Here is a 19,528-nt window from a genome sequence, read left to right as displayed (position 1 = left end):
TACCATTGGACCCCCAACTAAATCAGCCTACCGGAAGTGCAATTACCAATTAGTAGTTTTTTCTTTTTTTCAACGTAGCATGCAGTTTTAGACGCTACCATTGGACCCCCAACTAAATCAGCCTACCGGAAGTACAATTATCAATTAGTAGTTTTTAGCGATCTTTTTTTCAACGTAGCATGCAGTTTTAGACGCTACCAACTAAATCAGCCTACCGGAAGTGCAATTACCAATTACTAGTTTTTAGCGATCTTTTTTTCAACGTAGCATGCAGTTTTAGACGCTACCATTCGACCTCCAACAAAGTCAGCCTACCGGAAGCGCAATTATCAGTTAGTAGTTTTTAGCGATCTTTTTTTCAACGTAGCATGCAGTTTCAATTACAATTTCCTCCGAAGCGTAATTCAATTATTTATGGAACAGTTTTCTAAATAAACTTAAAGAATTAATTAGTTTTAAAAATTGTAAGTTTAAAAATAATGTATTAGTTTCAACTTCGTAAATTGTAATTAGAAAAAGTTTTTAAAAGTGTTTCGCCATTTTTCTTTTTTTAATCATGAAAAACTATGCTTTTAAAAAATACACCTCATTTAGTTGAATCATTAAAATAAAGTAATGTCCGCTTGTTGAGAAATAGAAAATAGAAATAATTATACGTATTTTGTTTTAATGGCGACGTGTGAGGGTCATACATAATTATTAACCCTTTTTAAATACAAATTTATGGAGTGTGAATTACAAACAAAAAAAATCCGCTAGAATTCAGCACCAGCACAGAGAACGTACCCAGAATCACCCATTCATTTACACCAATAAAATTGTGGCTTTCACCACGGCTAACTTAATTTACAACTAGTGAACCTTTTTGCAACCTCTCCTTCTCATTTCATCGCTTACTTCGCTGTTAAGCTTTTTTTGCTTCTTTTTTTTTTCTCTCTCTCACTTGTTACGCGCTTACTGTAGGATTCCATCTGGTGAAATAATTTCATTCCTTCCTTTGAAGTATACTGTTCATGGGGTTGGGGGTCAGTTCTCTCATGCAGGTCTGTTCCTGTGCCAAGTGCTAGAAGTGTAATACAATTAACTTGACTTAACACCTTATCACTCAAAAATTACAACTAGGTGGTGTTAACCGACGTAAAAGAACTGGTGTTAACTTCCAACATTATTTACTCTGCTTATTTGCGTTACCTAAAATTTAAATTTATTAGAATTATGAAAGCAATAATAAATGAAAATTTAACCCGGATTTCCTTAACAAAATATGGAAATTTTCGCTTTATTTTAACAACCAATAAGAATCAATTACCTCTCCCCTTCCACTCCAAAAAAATTAGCATGAACTAACAATAACTAGTTTTGTTTTGTAACAAGAACAACGTAGGTTATATAGTCGTAATATAAACATACTCAAGGTTATATAAATATTCATCAGCTGATCGAATAATAATAACAGCTGTTAGCAAATTGTATGAGGTGGCGGGCGCGGGAATTGAATATCATATTGCAGTCTCTGTATTGACACTCGCACGCTTCATATATGTGTCATTTAAGTGTACATGATAATCATACTGTTATCAACATTTTTATTATCAATATATCTGCTGTGATAAACAATTTTGTTACAAAATTACTTATTAAAATTTTGCTTTAAAAGGTGGAACCATTGATTATTCAATTGTAAAAGGATTCACTCGTAGGGAAAGCCCTTTCTACGTCTCGGCTAAAGACTATTCTCTTCTCGGTCCATCGCTGTGATGCTGGGCCCTTCTAAGAGAAGAAAGAGATACACTATAGATGCACTACGTCAACTCTGGGCTGTTGATGGGAGCCCTGAAGACGGAGCTCTATACAGTTCAAAGTATCCCTTGATGGGTTCAACTAACATCTCATTGCAAACTAGTGGTCACAACCCCTCCACCGATAGTACAACTTTACAGGCTAAATTTTCCACTTATTGGATATTTTTGTTGTTTTTTTTCAAATTTTGGGGCTGGAACGATTTTCTTTAAGTAAAATAGTAAAGTAAAGTAATCTCCTATTTTTTCAGGCGGAGCTTAACGTCCAACTACCAATTAGGTGTCGCGAACGGAGGTGACTAGCAAACATACTTTACTATAAAGTTCTCATATTAAACGATTAAATAAAATCCAAGACTTAGAGATACGAGTAGAGAATCGAACATCTTAGCATTGCGGGTCTAGCCTATAACCGCCTAACAAACTTTACTGTAAATTCCACACATTAACACATTAAATAAAATCCAAGACTTAGAGATAGGGAATCGAACCCACTAAACCAACAATACATCTTAGCTTTGCGGGTCTAGCCTATAACCGCCTAATATACTTTACTATAAATTTCTCATATTAACCATCAAATAAAATCCAAGACTTAGAGATAGGGAATCGAACCCACTAAACCAACAATACATCTTAGCATTGCGGGTCTAGCCTATAACCGCCTAACAAACTTTACTGTAAATTCCACACATTAACACATTAAATAAAATCCAAGACTTAGAGATAGGGAATCGAACCCACTAAACCAACAATACATCTTAGCTTTGCGGGTCTAGCCTATAACCTTCTAACATACTTTACTATAAATTTCTCATATTAACCATTAAATAAAATCCAAGTCTTAGAGATAGGGAATCGAACCCACTAAACCAACAATACATCATAGCTTTGCGGGTCTAGCCTATAACCGCCTAACAAACTTTACTGTTAATTCCACACATTAACACATTAAATAAAATCCAAGACTTGGAGATAGGGAATCGAACCCACTAAACCAACAATACATCTTAGCTATGCGGGTCTAGCCTATAACCGCCTAACAAACTTTACTGTAAATTCCACACATTAACACATTAAATAAATTCCAAGACTTAGAGATAGGGAATCGAACCCACTAAACCAACAATACATCATAGCTTTGCGGGTCTAGTCTATAACCGCTATAAAATACTTTACTACAAATTCCTCATATTAACCATTAAATAAAATCCAAGACTTAGAGATAGGGAATCGAACCCACTAAACCAACAATACATCTTAGCTATGCGGGTCTAGCCTATAACAGCCTAACAAACTTTACTGTAAATTCCACACATTAACACATTAAATAAAATCCAAGACTTAGAGATAGGGAATCGAACCCACTAAACCAACAATACATCTTAGCATTGCGGGTCTAGTCTATAACTGTCTAACAAACTTTACTGTAAATTCCACACATTAACACATTAAATAAAATCCAAGACTTAGAGATAGGGAATCGAACCCACTAAACCAACAATACATCTTAGCTTTGCGGGTCTAGCCTATAACCGCCTAACAAACTTTACTGTTAATTCCACACATTAACACATTAAATAAAATCCAAGACTTGGAGATAGGGAATCGAACCCACTAAACCAACAATACATCTTAGCTATGCGGGTCTAGCCTATAACCGCCTAACAAACTTTACTGTAAATTCCACACATTAACACATTAAATAAATTCCAAGACTTAGAGATAGGGAATCGAACCCACTAAACCAACAATACATCATAGCTTTGCGGGTCTAGTCTATAACCGCTATAAAATACTTTACTACAAATTCCTCATATTAACCATTAAATAAAATCCAAGACTTAGAGATAGGGAATCGAACCCACTAAACCAACAATACATCTTAGCTATGCGGGTCTAGCCTATAACAGCCTAACAAACTTTACTGTAAATTCCACACATTAACACATTAAATAAAATCCAAGACTTAGAGATAGGGAATCGAACCCACTAAACCAACAATACATCTTAGCTTTGCGGGTCTAGTCTATAACCGCTATAAAATACTTTACTACAAATTCCTCATATTAACCATTAAATAAAATCCAAGACTTAGAGATAGGGAATCGAACCCATTAAACCAACAATACATCTTATATAATATAATATTATATAATAATACATCTTATATTATATAATATAATATTATAAAAGTCCGTTTAAAAGCACCGAGCTTAATGGCAGCCAAAATATTTAATAATAAATGGAATGTAACCCACTTCAAGATTGACTGATCTGATATTGTTTATCATACTTGTACTGTTTAGTAGATAATATTCACTGTAGTTCAAAGTTTATCTGCTTGTATTATATTTTATCGCAGCCACATATTGTATGTAAAAATCATATGTTCAGGCAAATATTTAATAGATTCTATTCTGTTCTATAAAGGACGGTTAAATTCAAAATTCCAAAACTACCGGATGTACCACATTTCTCAATTGATTTTTTCGTTTTCGAAAATGTCTTCTAAACTTCCTCTAATCATTTTATCGATTCAATAGTTTTAATTCGCATAATTAGTTTTCCCCTTTTTTTTGAGCCGTGTACGTAAAAAAAGTTAAAAAATTTGAGCCACCATTTGTGGTCTCAGTAGGACCACAAAACGAACACAAAAGAAAATTCGTTGTATTTGATGCCTTTAAAAAAGTTGGAGAAAATGAAATTTTAAGCGATTTGATTGGTAGGGCTCACAGCTCAAATCGTCCAATAAAAATTTTTCAGTAAAAAGATAAAAAAAGGGGAGAAAATGGAGCCGCCCCTTGAGTTTTCTCAAGTTTTCCACCTCCACCTTTTTCCCAACCACTTGTCCTACTTTGTCCAGCGTCATTTCTGCCGAAGGGACTTAGTTAATTATTTAATAACTCTACTTTTGCTACTTTTTTCCCCTCTGACGGGCCCTTTCGCATGGCCTTCTTTCTTTTAGCCTATTCACTGACTGGGTAGGGCTACTGACTCTGTCCACCCTAGCTCTAGACTCTACTTCATCATCATCCTCTCCAAAAAATAACACATGCAACATTAACCTCATATTTTTAGATAAGTCTCTCTGTACAGTCCACTATCCACTAGATTTTTCTCGCACCAAGTGTGTGGCCATCCTTCAGTTTTCCACTTCATTGACCCCTAGAGTGGTGTGGGCCCTGAAAGGCCCTGGCAGAGTAATTGGCTGGGCCTAATAAATTATTCAAGAACCATTAACTTCTTTTTTTTTTTTTTTTTCTTTCAAGGCCTGCCAGTTTTTCTTTACATTTCTTGATATTCCCTTTTGTGTATCTTATCTGAATGAACTCCCACACATAAATGTCTGGGAAAAAGAAAAACAAAAAAAGGAAAATTCTTCCACACTTCTTTTAAAACATTCATTACTCTTTTAACTTTGACTCCAACAAGAAGAAGAAGAAGAAGAAGAAGAAAAAGAAGAAGGCGAAGCTGTGGAGTAGTTGGATTCTGTACCAGTGATTCACATCTCATCGTCAACTTCATTTATTAAAAAGTTTCAACCTCCCTGGAGAGTTTTAATTATTAATGAGTTAGCGTAATGGATTTTCCATTTCCAGCCATTTGTCAATTCGACATTTTTTGTTTTTCTTTTTAGTGAGATAAAGATTTATCTTTAAAAAAGTTTAATGAAAGATATTTTGCAATTTATTACAGTTTCTATAATTATCACTTTTTTAGTTACTAAATTATCTTTATTACGCTAACCCATACCTGAGCTAATCTCTTCCTTCATAGTTAATATATTATTCTGATTATTATAATTAATAAGGCCCCACGGTAGCCGAGCGTTTATAGACTAGACCCGCAAAGCTAAGATGTATTGTTGGTTTAGTGGGTTCGATTCCCCTGGTCTAGGCCTTGGATTTTATTTAATGGTTAATATGAGAAATTTATATTATAGTATGTTAGGCGGTTATAGACTAGACCCGCAATGCTAAGATGTATAACAATACATCCAAAAGGTTTAGTGGGTTCGATTCCCTATCTCTAAGTCTTGTATTTTATTTAATGGTTAATATGAGAAATTTATAGTGAAGCATGTTAGACAGTTATAGACTAGACCCGCAATGCTAAGATGTATTGTTGGTTTAGTGGGTCCGATTCCCTATCTCTAAGACTTGGATTTTATTTAATGGTTAATATGAGAAATTTATAGTGAAGCATGTTAGACAGTTATAGACTAGACCCGCAATGCTAAGATGTATTGTTGGTTTAGTGGGTCCGATTCCCTATCTCTAAGACTTGGATTTTATTTAATGGTTAATATGAGAAATTTACATTAAAGTATGTTAGGCAGTTATAGGCTAGACCCGCAAAGCTAAGATGTATTGTTGGTTTAGTGGGTTCGATTCCCTATCGCTAAGACTTGGATTTTATTTAATGGTTAATATGAGAAATTTACATTAAAGTATGTTAGGCGGTTATAGGCTAGACCCGCAAAGCTAAGATGTATTGTTGGTTTAGTGGGTTCGATTCCCTATCGCTAAGACTTGGATTTTATTTAATGGTTAATATGAGAAATTTATAGTAAAGTATGTTAGGCGGTTATAGGCTAGACCCGCAATGCTAAGATGTATTGTTGGTTTAGTAGGTTCGATTCCCCCTGTCTAGTCCTTGTATTTTATTTAATTGTTAATATGAGAATTTAACAGTAAAGTATGTAAGGCGGTTATAGGCTAGACCCGCAAAGCTAAGATGTATTGTTGGTTTAGTGGGTTCGATTCCCCTGGTCTAGGCCTTGGATTTTATTTAATGGTTAATATGAGAAATTTATATTATAGTATGTTAGGCGGTTATAGACTAGACCCGCAATGCTAAGATGTATTGTTGGTTTAGTGGGTTCGATTCCCTATTTCTAGGTCTTGTATTTTATTTAATGGTTAATACGAGAATTTAACAGTAAAGTATGTTAGGAGGTTATAGGCTAGACCCGCAATGCTAAGATGTATTGTTGGTTTAGTGGGTTCGATTCCCTATCTCTAGGACTTGGATTTTATTTAATGGTTAATATGAGAAATTTATAGTGAAGCATGTTAGACAGTTATAGACTAGACCCGCAATGCTAAGATGTATTGTTGGTTTAGTGGGTTCGATTCCCTATCGCTAAGACTTGGATTTTATTTAATGGTTAATATGAGAAATTTACATTAAAGTATGTTAGGCGGTTATAGGCTAGACCCGCAATGCTAAGATGTATTGTTGGTTTAGTGGGTTCGATTCCCCCTGTCTAGTCCTTGTATTTTATTTAATTGTTAATATGAGAATTTAACAGTAAAGTATGTAAGGCGGTTATAGGCTAGACCCGCAAAGCTAAGATGTATTGTTGGTTTAGTGGGTTCGATTCCCTATCGCTAAGACTTGGATTTTATTTAATGGTTAATATGAGAAATTTATAGTAAAGTATGTTAGGCGGTTATAGGCTAGACCTGCAATGCTAAGATGTATTGTTGGTTTAGTGGGTTCGATTCCCCCTGTCTAGTCCTTGTATTTTATTTAATTGTTAATATGAGAATTTAACAGTAAAGTATGTAAGGCGGTTATAGGCTAGACCCGCAAAGCTAAGATGTATTGTTGGTTTAGTGGGTTCGATTCCCCTGGTCTAGGCCTTGGATTTTATTTAATGGTTAATATGAGAAATTTATATTATAGTATGTTAGGCGGTTATAGACTAGACCCGCAATGCTAAGATGTATTGTTGGTTTAGTGGGTTCGATTCCCTATTTCTAGGTCTTGTATTTTATTTAATGGTTAATACGAGAATTTAACAGTAAAGTATGTTAGGAGGTTATAGGCTAGACCCGCAATGCTAAGATGTATTGTTGGTTTAGTGGGTTCGATTCCCTATCTCTAGGACTTGGATTTTATTTAATGGTTAATATGAGAAATTTATAGTGAAGCATGTTAGACAGTTATAGACTAGACCCGCAATGCTAAGATGTATTGTTGGTTTAGTGGGTTCGATTCCCTATCGCTAAGACTTGGATTTTATTTAATGGTTAATATGAGAAATTTACATTAAAGTATGTTAGGCGGTTATAGGCTAGACCCGCAATGCTAAGATGTATTGTTGGTTTAGTGGGTTCGATTCCCCCTGTCTAGTCCTTGTATTTTATTTAATTGTTAATATGAGAATTTAACAGTAAAGTATGTAAGGCGGTTATAGGCTAGACCCGCAAAGCTAAGATGTATTGTTGGTTTAGTGGGTTCGATTCCCTGGTCTAGGTTTTGGATTTTATTTAATGGTTAATATGAGAAATTTACAGTAAAGTATGTTAGCTAGTCGAGTCCGTCCACGACACCTCATCCACGACACCCCAACCTTGTACAGATGACTATGAGCCCTTATGTGTACTGTGTGTTACAAAAAATTAGTGGAAATAAAAAAAAAATCTTACGGGAAAAAAGCGGAAATAGGGGCGTGACGTACTTGCGATTCCGATTGGCTCTTTAATCAGCCTACTTTTCCCACGTCCATTCTTCATAATTATCAAAAAAATATATGCCCTGAAGATGACTTAGTCTCTAGGACATCATGACTGAAATTAGCAATAATTCTTCCTTCCTTCTGAAAATTTGTTAGTTACAGGACCTTGAGAATATTAGTGTGAATGTCCATAACAGTTTTTTTTTTTTTTTGTTGCAGAGAGCGTGCCTAAAGGCGGTGTGCGCGGGGAAGAGGCGGTTGCCCGAGGAGATGGTCAGTTCGGAGGCGGTGCACTAGGACGGCACCACCATTCATAACATACAGCACAGTTGGTAAAAAAAAAAAAAAAAAAACTGCCGCCTCCCTAGCCCGTCTCCTCGGCCGCTACAACCGTCTTCAGTTCATCCAGCATCATCTCTTCAACCAAAACAGCAAGATTTATTGAAAAGATTAATCAAGATTTCCCCAAAAGAAAAAAAGGAAACAACCAATACACGTAGATACACATAAAAGAATTCTTAATCTTCAAGAAAGTGTCCGTTCGTGAGTGCGCGTGTGATTTCTTTGTTTTGTTTAAAAAAAAAAAAAATTTTTAACCAAAAAAGAAAATTAAAAGAAGAAAAATTAAAGTCAATTATTAAAAAGATTTATAAAAAAAATAGTGAGAATTTAGTGAGAAAACGGAAAAGTGAACAATTGAAAAAAGAAAACCCTGAGTAGAGGGAGAGAGAGAGAGAGATAAAGAATCATTTTTCCGAACTGCAAAAAAAAAGTCAAAACAATGGGTGTTGGTGACGTAGGTATGAACGAATCAGCGTGTACAGCTTTAGTTGAATCAGTAGTGTGGTTGGATCCGACTCGTCTAACATTGTTGTTCCTATTAGGGCTAATCGACATTATGGTCGTTTTAGGTAATTGCCTAGTGATTGCCGCTGTATATATGTCTTCGAAACTGCGATCGGTTACCAATTATCTTATTGTATCGTTAGCTGTAGCCGATCTGATGGTCGGACTTGCTGTACTTCCGTTCAGCGCCACATGGGAAGTGTTCAAGGTAAGGCACTTTTTTTTTTAGATTTAAATAAACTAATTTTCCTTTTTTTTCCAGAAGTTCATAACCCTTTTTAGGGACTCTCCCTGATCACCCTGATTTTGTGCCATTTTTGAACTGTTAGTTTTTGTTTTAAATTTGATATTTCATTGTCCAAAATTAGCTTATCTAAAGAAAGCGGCTTAAATATTATAAATAAGTCTTCCAATTCGCATGTTTCAAATGAAAGTGACAGTATAATATAAAGTAAAGAAGTTCATAATCGCTTTTCGGTACTAATCGATTACGAAAAGAAAGTGTAAATAATAAAAAAACAAAAACCAAAAATTTGTACGCACAAAAAACAGAAATAGGGGCGTGACGTACATTGGGGTAGGCGTGGTCTAGCTTGCGCTTCTCATTGGCTCTTCAACCCGCCTACTTTTCACTCTTCCATTCTCCACTGGGATTGGCCATATCTTTATGGTTAATAATTTCTAAGAAAAATACAATATTAATTTTTTTTACTATATTTCCCCCCATAGGTATTTGATGTAGTTTAAGATTATGCAATAAAATTTTTTCTTTATATAGAGATCTAAAATCGGAGATTTTCACAGCTTAATGTCTTATTTTCTATACTAGTAATGTAAGGGTAAACGGAAAATTCGGATAATTGTTTTATTTCATTGAAAAAGTAGGTAAGAGAAAATTATGGTCATTTGCTCTTATTGAGGGGACCATTTTCAATGTTTAGTTGCAATATGGCTGTTAGTTAACGATTGGAAAATTGAAAAGCGAATGGCTTTTACAACCGACTGGAAACTATTCATTTTATTTTATTAATTTAAGGCGCATCTACATCTGCCGGCCTGCCCAGCAGTTTTTTCTCGTTACTGCACTGAGTATCACCCTGGACAGTGAGATTTAAGACGCTCTTAGGTATGGACCATCAGTTGGATTTGTACCTCGGGGATCTACGCTTGGGAACCCATGATCTCTTTCTTACTGGAACCACTTTGGTTATCGACAAATACCTGAGACATCAACATCTACTTTAATGTAGGTGGGTGGACAAGAGAAGATTTGGAAAAAAGTCCAAAATACGCTCGGCTAAGTGGTTAACTTCCGGTTTTCGTATTTTTTATCGCTGGGATGTTGGTCAGGTTTCCGCTTTCTGCAATTTTTTTTGTTTTCATTTACTGAGATATTTCATTTCAATCCAAACGGAACTTTTCTCAAAAACTTTGTAAAAACTCAGAATAGACCATTTTGGCACGATCGCAATACATACTTTCTTTAACTAGTAAGAGAAAGTAAAAGTTTTACCGCAACGTGGAGCTTACACAAAACTCTTAACAGAATGCGCTAATTCTAAAGTACGAGGCGTGTTGTTTATTTTTATTTTGGAGTAAGTACAGTTTCGCAATTTGGCCGCTGCAGTGCTGCGGTCGGCTTTTGGCACATGCGCGCTGTGTATCTACAACTATCAAAAACAAACCAGTTGTAATCTTTTTCAAGAATTTAATCTTAATTTTTAATTTATTTTGTTTAAATAAATTAAAACTAAAACTTCGTGAAAAGCTGGTAAAACTCCATCTTCGATAGACAAAAGGGAGCATATCCAGTTACAGAGAAGCCAAAGGTTGTTTGAATGCTTACAATTTAAGTTCAATCCCAAACAATGAAGTTTCCCAGCTTGAATTAGTTAATGACAAGTTCACTGAATCCACTCCGTCCGGGCACAATCAACTTAAGTGCTCTATTTAACTAAGAGAATTCCAAGTAGAAAGACGCAATATATCTATATAAAGTCCCCCAAGGGCAAAATAATACTATAATATCCCTAAATAAAGGGACTATATATATATTTTCTTGTTATTTCCGGCCCTACTGAAACAAGCAACCCCCAGCAGTAGCCACTTCTGTGGAAAATGATATTTTCTTTGTCGCGTAAACATTTATTGCCCAGGCAGAGTTTTCAGTATTTAATACTTTGTGATTGGTAGAGAATTTCGGCTTTTCCATTTTCTTAGATTTTCCTAGAAGTTCCGATAGTTTATATTAAATCTGATGTGAACACAAGGCTTTCCATTTCAGTAGTTTACATAAATTAACTTAAAACTAAGTATTTTTACTTTTAAAAAAAAACTGTGGCTGTATCATGGACACGGCCGTGTGTTGTACGTGAATACGTTTACGTAACGGGTTATATTTTTTATATAAAATATTTTTATTTATGTATTTAGGATGAAACAATGTGTCTACATAATCGACGATCGAACACAATCTATGCCTATACAGTCCGTTGTCGATGTAGAAACGATTTCATCATCCACTTGCATAATTTCAACCGGCCCCAGCTGCAGGTGTACTGGACACCGTCGTTGATCCGCTCGGCCGCATTCATTCTTTTACATTCCCGGCACAGCTTGACTCGCTTCATATGGTGTTTTATTATTACCATTCTATTGTTCTTGAGAAGCCCTTTCCAACCGTATACAATCTCTGTATTTGGTTTTGGCTTTTCGACGCGTATAGGCCGACATTATATATTTTTGATAATTTTTTTTTTTATTCTAACACCTTATTATATTCACTGTCACTATTTTACACTAATGTTTTATATACAATCGATAGATTGTAACGACAGCTGACGATTAAAACTTAAACGAACATCGTAGCTTCTCTGAGTCAAAAGTTATACTAATTGCAAATCTCGATACGCAGCAAAATGATTTCAAAATGGCGGCGCTTCCCCCTCCATCGCGCGTGATGCGTCACAGTCCTCGCTTATCGTAATGGATTCTTTGATCCTATAGCTATCCAGTGGTCTAATTTAATTTTGGATGTAGACGATAGATTCGAAACTATAATGCCAAACTGTATCCCCCGATTTTGTTATCATTAGGTTTTTTGGATTGCTTCCATATGATAGAAAATTTAAAGTCGTATTCACGTCAAAAAAAATCAGTTAAAAAGTACTGGTAGATCGATTTACGGTGACCACATCTTAATGTGGCATCTAAGCAAAATGGAAACTTTTAGTTTTCCGCAGTTTTTCTTATTTAAGTCCCTGTGGATACGGATTTAAACACACAAACACAGTGTGAGACAGAGATCAATTTATAAAAAGAAAAACACTATGAGCACTCACAGGAAGTGAAAAAAAAAGGATATTCCTGTGAAAATTCAATATAGAAAATAGGAGGACACAATAACCTCTCTTACAAGCAGGGAAAGAGTAAAAAAGAAAATCTTAGTAAAAGTGACAAATTGAAAAACACCTGCCCTAAAAGGGTTAGCTGGGAAATTCTAAAAGGTCTTTCACATTTTCTAATAAAAAAGAAAACTAGTAGTACCGTCACAAAGATTAATAATGAAAATTAAACAAAGAAAAAGTGTGTGTGACGCAGCAAATGAGAAAGGGATTTTCTTTTAATTTTCCTGGGTAGAAAATAAGGAAAACCTTTTCTTAATGAAAAAGACTCGGTAAAAGTTTGATCAAAGAGAAAAAAAATTATTATTAAATAGTGCCTAAAATTAAGATCAAATTATTAAATGATAATTATTTATTTACCTGGGAAAATAATAGTAATAATCAAAGAAAAGCTTTGCCTGCGGGGGAAAAAGGGAAAAGGGAAAATTAATCGTCTGCTCCTTTCTGGGATTTACTCCAGAAGTGGTTAGCTAGTTTAATCTTTCATGAGCCCTTTTTACAATTTTCAGTTAGTTAAAGGTCGGACACTAATCCTGGGGACTCATCCAAGATTTACAAACCCTCCTTTCTTTTCCAGGAAGAGAGAGGGAAGGTTAATAAAGCTGAAGGGCCAGTTTTAGGAGGAACGTCCCGTTTTTATTGAAACAAACAAACCTAATTAATTACCTGGGAAAAAGTCAGAGTTTTTTTTTTTTTTAAATTAATCCTGTTTAATTTTCTGGTTTACTGGCGGCAATTATTTGATTAGGTTTGTTCCTCAAAGTCAGGTGAGGTTCCCTGATGGCTAAGGTGGTGCTGAAAGCTGAAAGCTGAAAGTACCATAAGCCCTAAAGGCTTACCTTGATCGCCTTCCCTCTGTACAAGGTCCTCTGATCAGGAGTCCCCCAAACTTTTTACACAGGAGGCCAGTTCACTGTTTCTCAGACCGTTGGAGGGCCGGACTATAAAACAAACTATTTTAAAGTATAAAAAAAACAAAAACAAAACGGGAACAAATAATATATTTAGAAATAAAGAACAAGTAAATTTAAATCACCAAATTGCCCAGTATTTCTGTGGGAACTATGGACCTGCTTTTGGCTGATGAGATGGTCCAATGTCCGGTTAGTAATTTTTCGGAGCCGTGACGCGTGCATCCCGCATCATCGGAAGTAGTACTGTACATGAGCGACACAGCGCTTTGCAGCACCGCGCCACATATAGTGCTCCTCTCACTGACCATCTAGTAAAAGAGACGACCCTTCTGGAAGTGCGGTGGGATAAATGTCCTCAGGGGGCCGCATGTGGCCCGCGGGCCGTAGTTTGGGGGGGACCCCTGTCCTAGGGTCTAATCCACCAGTCTTTTGCGAGTCTTGAATGAGTGAATATGAATGAATAAAGATGTTTATTGATTTTACTTATTCAAGTACTACGGTAAATCAAATATAAACGGTAATTTTGCTATTCTTCTTGGAGTGCAGGTCCCTACCTAGATAATGTTGTGTGGAGTAGATGTTTGGTTTATGAGGAGTGGGGGAACCAGTCTGGTTAGCGTTCAAGGTCGCCATTGCCGTCAGTACAGCCATAACCGAGCAAGAGGTCCCTTCGTCTGTTGCGCAGCGGATTATCATAAAGTTTTAAATCAAAGAAGGCGTTAAACCGTCGGAAATTTTAACCGTCGTTTGCGGGCACAGTTTGCCCGCTGTCAGAATGTCTCAGAATCATGTGTTTGCGTGGGCGAGAGAATTTAAGGGCGGACGAGAACGGGTTGAAAACGAAATTCATGATCGACGCCCAAGGACAAGCCTTACAAATGATAATATTCGTGCTGTTCGAGAGCTTATTGAACGTGATCGCCAGTTAACCGTGGAAGAAATTTCATCAGAAGTGCGCATCAGCTATGGAAGCGTTCGAATCCATCAGTGATCAACTCGGTTTCAGAAAAATCAGTGCTCGATGGGTTCCGAGGTTATTGATTGAAAACCAAAAACAGGTCAGGTTGCCCACGCAAACACACGATTCTGAGACATTCTGACAGCGGGCAAACTGTGCCCGCAAACGACGGTTAAAATTTCCGACGGTTTAACGCCTTCTTTGATTACAAAAACTTTATGATAATCCGCTGCGCAACAGACGAAGGGACCTCTTGCTCGGTTATGGCTGTACTGACGGCAATGGCGACCTTAAACGCTAACCAGACTGGTTCCCCCACTCCTCATAAACCTAACATCTACTCCACACAACATTATCTAGGCAGGACCTACAGCATCTATCTTGGCTTATTTCCATCAAAAAAATTCGCTTAATATCCCAGCTCAGATTAGCTAACCTCAATAAAACAAAAATCTATTTCAACTCTTGTACTTATGTCTTCGATAGCTCCAATATATGCACTCTCCGTAAAAATAACCTTTCAGACTCCTTGCTCCACTTCCTTTTCTCCTGCCAGGTCTTCGAGCCTTTCCGATCACATAAATTAAAACAACTCTATTGTAACAGCTTTACCTGACTCAGAAAACTATGTAAACCTATTTTCTATTAACTCTGTACATCAAATCAATGCTATATGTGATTACGTTAAATTATCTTTACAAATAAGAAGTTTTTTACTTAATGAGTGGTAACTTTTAGAAAGCTAAGGAAGCTAATGAAAGCCAAGATCTGACGTAAGACAGAAAGGAAAAGAAAAGCCCTTGGGAAGTTCATATAATTTTCTTTTTACGAATTTAAATTTATTTTTTTGCGTTTATTTACCATTTATGTATTATTGTAAATCAATGTCAAACTCCATGCGAAGGGGTTAAACCCCAAAAGCTGTATGTAATAAATAAAATAAAAATAAATAATTATCTAGGCAGGACCTGCACTCTAAGAAGAATAGCAAAAATTACCGTTTATGTTTGATTTACCCTCGTACATACAGAAATATACAAAAACATCACTAGACAATGATCTTTCAACCGTCTGCCAAGCTGTTATCCAACTAGAAATTATAAAAAATAAAGAAAAATAGAACAAAATAATAAATTATAAGAAATAAATACTATGAAGAAAAAGACATACTCGTGTTACTAATAATAATATTCCCTTCTAACTAGAAATTAAATACTTTAATTAAATAAATTTTCTGTAGGAGGACGCCGTTGCAACAAACTTAACCAAACCCATCCAGTCTCCGCCATTGAGATAAAACACACATTCCTCCATTATCCAATTGGGTCCTGTTAAAGCAGGTTAATCCAAAATTCTGTTAAAATTGGTTCACACTGCTGGAAAATGAAACGTGTCTTCAACAGCATTTAGATTGCACAAAGAACAAACCAAATTTCTGTCTTTTAACCAGGGCGCTTATAATTTAATGGTAATGACTTAGTTCTGATTTTAATGCTTTAAGTTTGATATGTTCAAAATTATTTAACTTTAAATTACTAAAAAAGTAACAAGAACAAGAACAAGAACAACAACAACAACAAGAACATTTTTTGAAAAGCCGTTTTTGCTCATTTTCGGCAACTTTTTTCTCGAAACCTATTAGATCTGGGTTGTTGCAAAAAAATTACAGTTATAAAGGAGGGTTTGCCCTATATTTTAAAGAAAATTTGGGAATTTTATCTTTTATAGGAAAAGAGAAAAAAATTGTCAAAGTTGGGTGTTTTTCAAAGTTACGCTTTTTCTGGTGCAGTTTTTGATGATCAACCCTTATACAACTGTCCTACCGGACAGTTTTAATAACTATCTTATGCGAGTCTTAGAGTCCTTATGATTTTATAAAACACGCAAGGTGGCGTTTGCAACACATTAATACAAGATGTCTCCAAGATAGTCCCTGTGGAGGAACTTATCCTGTAGAAAGTTCTGAGTTTTCTTTTTTTTTTCTATTTTGCGGCAAATTGGTTTCAGAATTAAACTGGGTTTAATTCCTGAGATAGTTTTTGAAGGTTTTCCTTTTAAGGTTATTTGGGCTTTTTGTAGCCCTCTAAGGGCAAATCAACTCGTTTGTTAATTTAAGTTAACTGCTTATAACAAGTCACCAGTAGTAAGTGCGTGTAAAAAAAGCTATTTTTTTTAGTTTTTTTTTAAATAAGGGGGCCGCATAAAACATGGTTAGGGCGGTACACGAGCTCCTGCCGCCGCCTCCGCCGGGGGCTGAGGGTTGGATATTAATAGTTCGCCTGACCACATCAAATTAACCGACAAAGTAGACTGACTTCCCTTCTGTGCGCCCTGTCTCATATATATATATATATATATATACACACCTCCGTCTGCCTTCACGGCCCTTTGCCTTACCTATAATGATAGATTCAGTCTTTAATGAATTTAATATGGCAGTCATTTCTTTTATTTTTGTACTTCCCTTGAATTTATCAAAGGGGGGGGCGTGTTAATAAATCACAAATCTATATTTGACGACAGTTTTTCTTTTTGGTAAATACATTATTTATTAATTCATTGTTACATTACTTACACAACTTATGTATTCCACCAATAAGAGCTCCTGTATGGTGGACATACTGATACGAACTGTACGGGACATTTTTTTTTGAAAATGTGGTTAAGTAGATAAATTTTGTCTGTTTCAGGACACTTTTCCACCCCCACCCCCGCCTATAGTGTGTGTAGGCAAAACATCGGTTTTTTTACCCCCTCCACTCAGAAGAACAACAAATATAATTCTCTCTTTAGTTATCTTGTAACCTTTGGGGACCCTATTATCTCTGATATATGATTTACACTTGCTTAAATCTTTTAATTTGCTTTTTAATAATTTGACCCAAATTAAAAAAAAAAAAATGATTAGCCGGTAGTTTTATTTGTTGGAAGGGGGTAATGGACCTTAAATTAAACTGGTAAAGGGTGGGGGTTCAACTTGATTAAGTGAAACGCAGCGTACTGATCAGTAGGTTTAGACTTTCCTTCTTTCAAGGTAGTCCTAAGCAAATTAAAAATAAATTAATAAGGGTTATCTAAGCATCAAGTATTTTTTTGTTATAATGGCTTACTACATGAAACTACTTTCGGCAAGTAACAACTATAGAAACTTTATATCTTCTTTTCCAAACATTACGAGGGTCGTTTGAAAAGTCCGTGCAAAGTCAGAGAGATAGCACCACTGGCGCGTATCGAGGTTATGTTTAGTTAGTAGCATCTCTTGGAAGAACACACACCAAGTTTCAGCCAGATCGGTCTATTTCTTTGTGTTTGGCATTTTTTTTGAATCGAGGAAGTCGAGTGATTTTCAAAAAATGGACGAAAAAGAATTTCGTGTGTTGATTAAACATTACTTTATGAAAGGCAAAACGCCTCAGGAGACTAAAGAGAAGCTTGATAAACATTATGGTGACTCTGCACCTTCGATTAGAACAGTTTATAAGTGGTTTCAAAATTTTCGGAGTGGCCATATGGGCACAAGTGACGCTGAACGTTCTGGACGCCCTGTTGAGGTTACTACTCCAGAAATCATTGATAAAATCCATGATATGGTGATGGATGACAGAAGAGTGAAGGTGCGTGAGATTGCTAGTGCTGTGGGCATCTCGAATGAAGGGGTACATAATATTTTGCATCAACATTTGGACATGACAAAGCTATCCGCAAGATGGGTGCCGCGATTGCTCACGCTTGACCAAAAACGAAATCGTGTGAAGTGTTGCAAGGACGGTTTGCAGCTGTTCCAGAAGAATCCGCAGGACTTTAAGCGTCGTTTCGTCACTGTGGATGAAACATGGATACATCACTACACTCCTGAGACCAAAGAACAATCTAAACGATGGGTTACCAAGGGGGAATCTGCGCCAAAAAAGGCGAAGACCGTTCCTTCGGCCGGAAAGATTATGGCGACTGTCTTTTGGGATTCGCAAGGAATAATCCTCATCGACTATCTGGAAAAGGGTAAAACTATTACAGGTGCATATTATTCATCGTTATTGGACCGTTTGAAAACCGAGCTGCAAAAAAAACGCCCACGATTGGCCTACAAAAAAGTCCTTTTCCTTCACGACAACGCACCAGCTCACACCTCAGCAGTTGTGGTCGCAAAATTAATGGAAATAGGGTTCCAACTCGTTTCACATCCCCCCTATTCTCCAGATTTGGCTCCCTCGGACTACTATTTGTTCCACAATATGAAGAAATGGCTGGCGGGAAAAAGATTTTATTCAAACGAGGAGGTGATTGCAGAAACGAATGGCTATTTTTCAGACTTGGACAAATCCTATTATTCGGAAGGGATCAACAAACTAGAGCAGCGTTGGACGAAGTGTATAAGCCTAAAAGGAGACTATGTTGAAAAATAACAAAGGTTTACTCCAAAAAATTAAGTAGTTTTTATTTTTGCACGGACTTTTCAAACGACCCTCGTACATTGACAAATTTGGATGTAGCAAATTCTTATATCGATATTCACCACAAAATATTAGAGTTAGTAGAGTTGGCTAAAACGTATATTATGAAAGCAAGTATTAATCATTTTACAAGATGTATAAAGTCTGATCCTTATCTGGAAAACGTACCAGACACTTGTATGTGTGATATCATTGAGTGGTTATACTTCGAAATTGAAAGTGGGATATATAAACTGTTCAAAAGTGGGGGAAATACAAGTTAATTTTTAATATTTTCCTCTTTAACCTTTCAGTTTATTACAAGATGGCTTGTGAATTAGCGTTACAGCTCACCACCAGTTATCCATTAAACAATTTCAATTCTAAACAGCTGGTGATAGGCTTATCGCAGGATTGGAAACCAGTTGTGGCTGTAAGATCAAGTAAGAAATGTGTGATCTATCTGAACGAAGAGGAATGGTTGACTTTGCAGAAGAAGAAAACAATAATTGAAGCGTTTTTCAACAAGAAGTATGGATGCTGTCCTGAAGAAATTCATCTTCAAAATTCGATCATCTTTTTTGAAAAATTCACCCATAAAACTATTGTTTTAACAGCAAAACCCTCATGGTTGGAAGAACTGTTCACTTATACGCCAACACAAATTAATTTATTAAAGAAAGAATATTTTACCTTAGCAAATCGGTT

At 36.0% G+C, this 19,528-nt stretch overlaps 1 protein-coding gene across 2 annotated transcripts in view; it reads left to right on the top strand.

The window, feature by feature from the left end:
* LOC141446749 (octopamine receptor Oamb-like) overlaps positions 1-19,528 on the top strand; it is a 191,502-nt gene that overhangs the window by 114,177 nt on the left and 57,797 nt on the right. For both annotated transcript variants that reach the window (XM_074113466.1, XM_074113465.1), the window contains one exon: positions 8,488-9,322. In XM_074113466.1, coding sequence (XP_073969567.1) covers positions 9,050-9,322 — 273 coding nt within the window. In that variant the 5' untranslated portion in view covers positions 8,488-9,049. The remainder of the gene's footprint in view (positions 1-8,487; positions 9,323-19,528) is intronic.

This window comes from Rhodnius prolixus, unplaced genomic scaffold (genome assembly GCF_049639745.1).
Source record: "Rhodnius prolixus isolate KJV_2025 unplaced genomic scaffold, Rpr scaffold_7, whole genome shotgun sequence".
Lineage (NCBI taxonomy): Eukaryota > Metazoa > Arthropoda > Insecta > Hemiptera > Reduviidae > Rhodnius > Rhodnius prolixus.
Note: the sequence above shows the minus strand (reverse complement) of the source record. Positions and strands in the feature narration are given on the sequence as shown.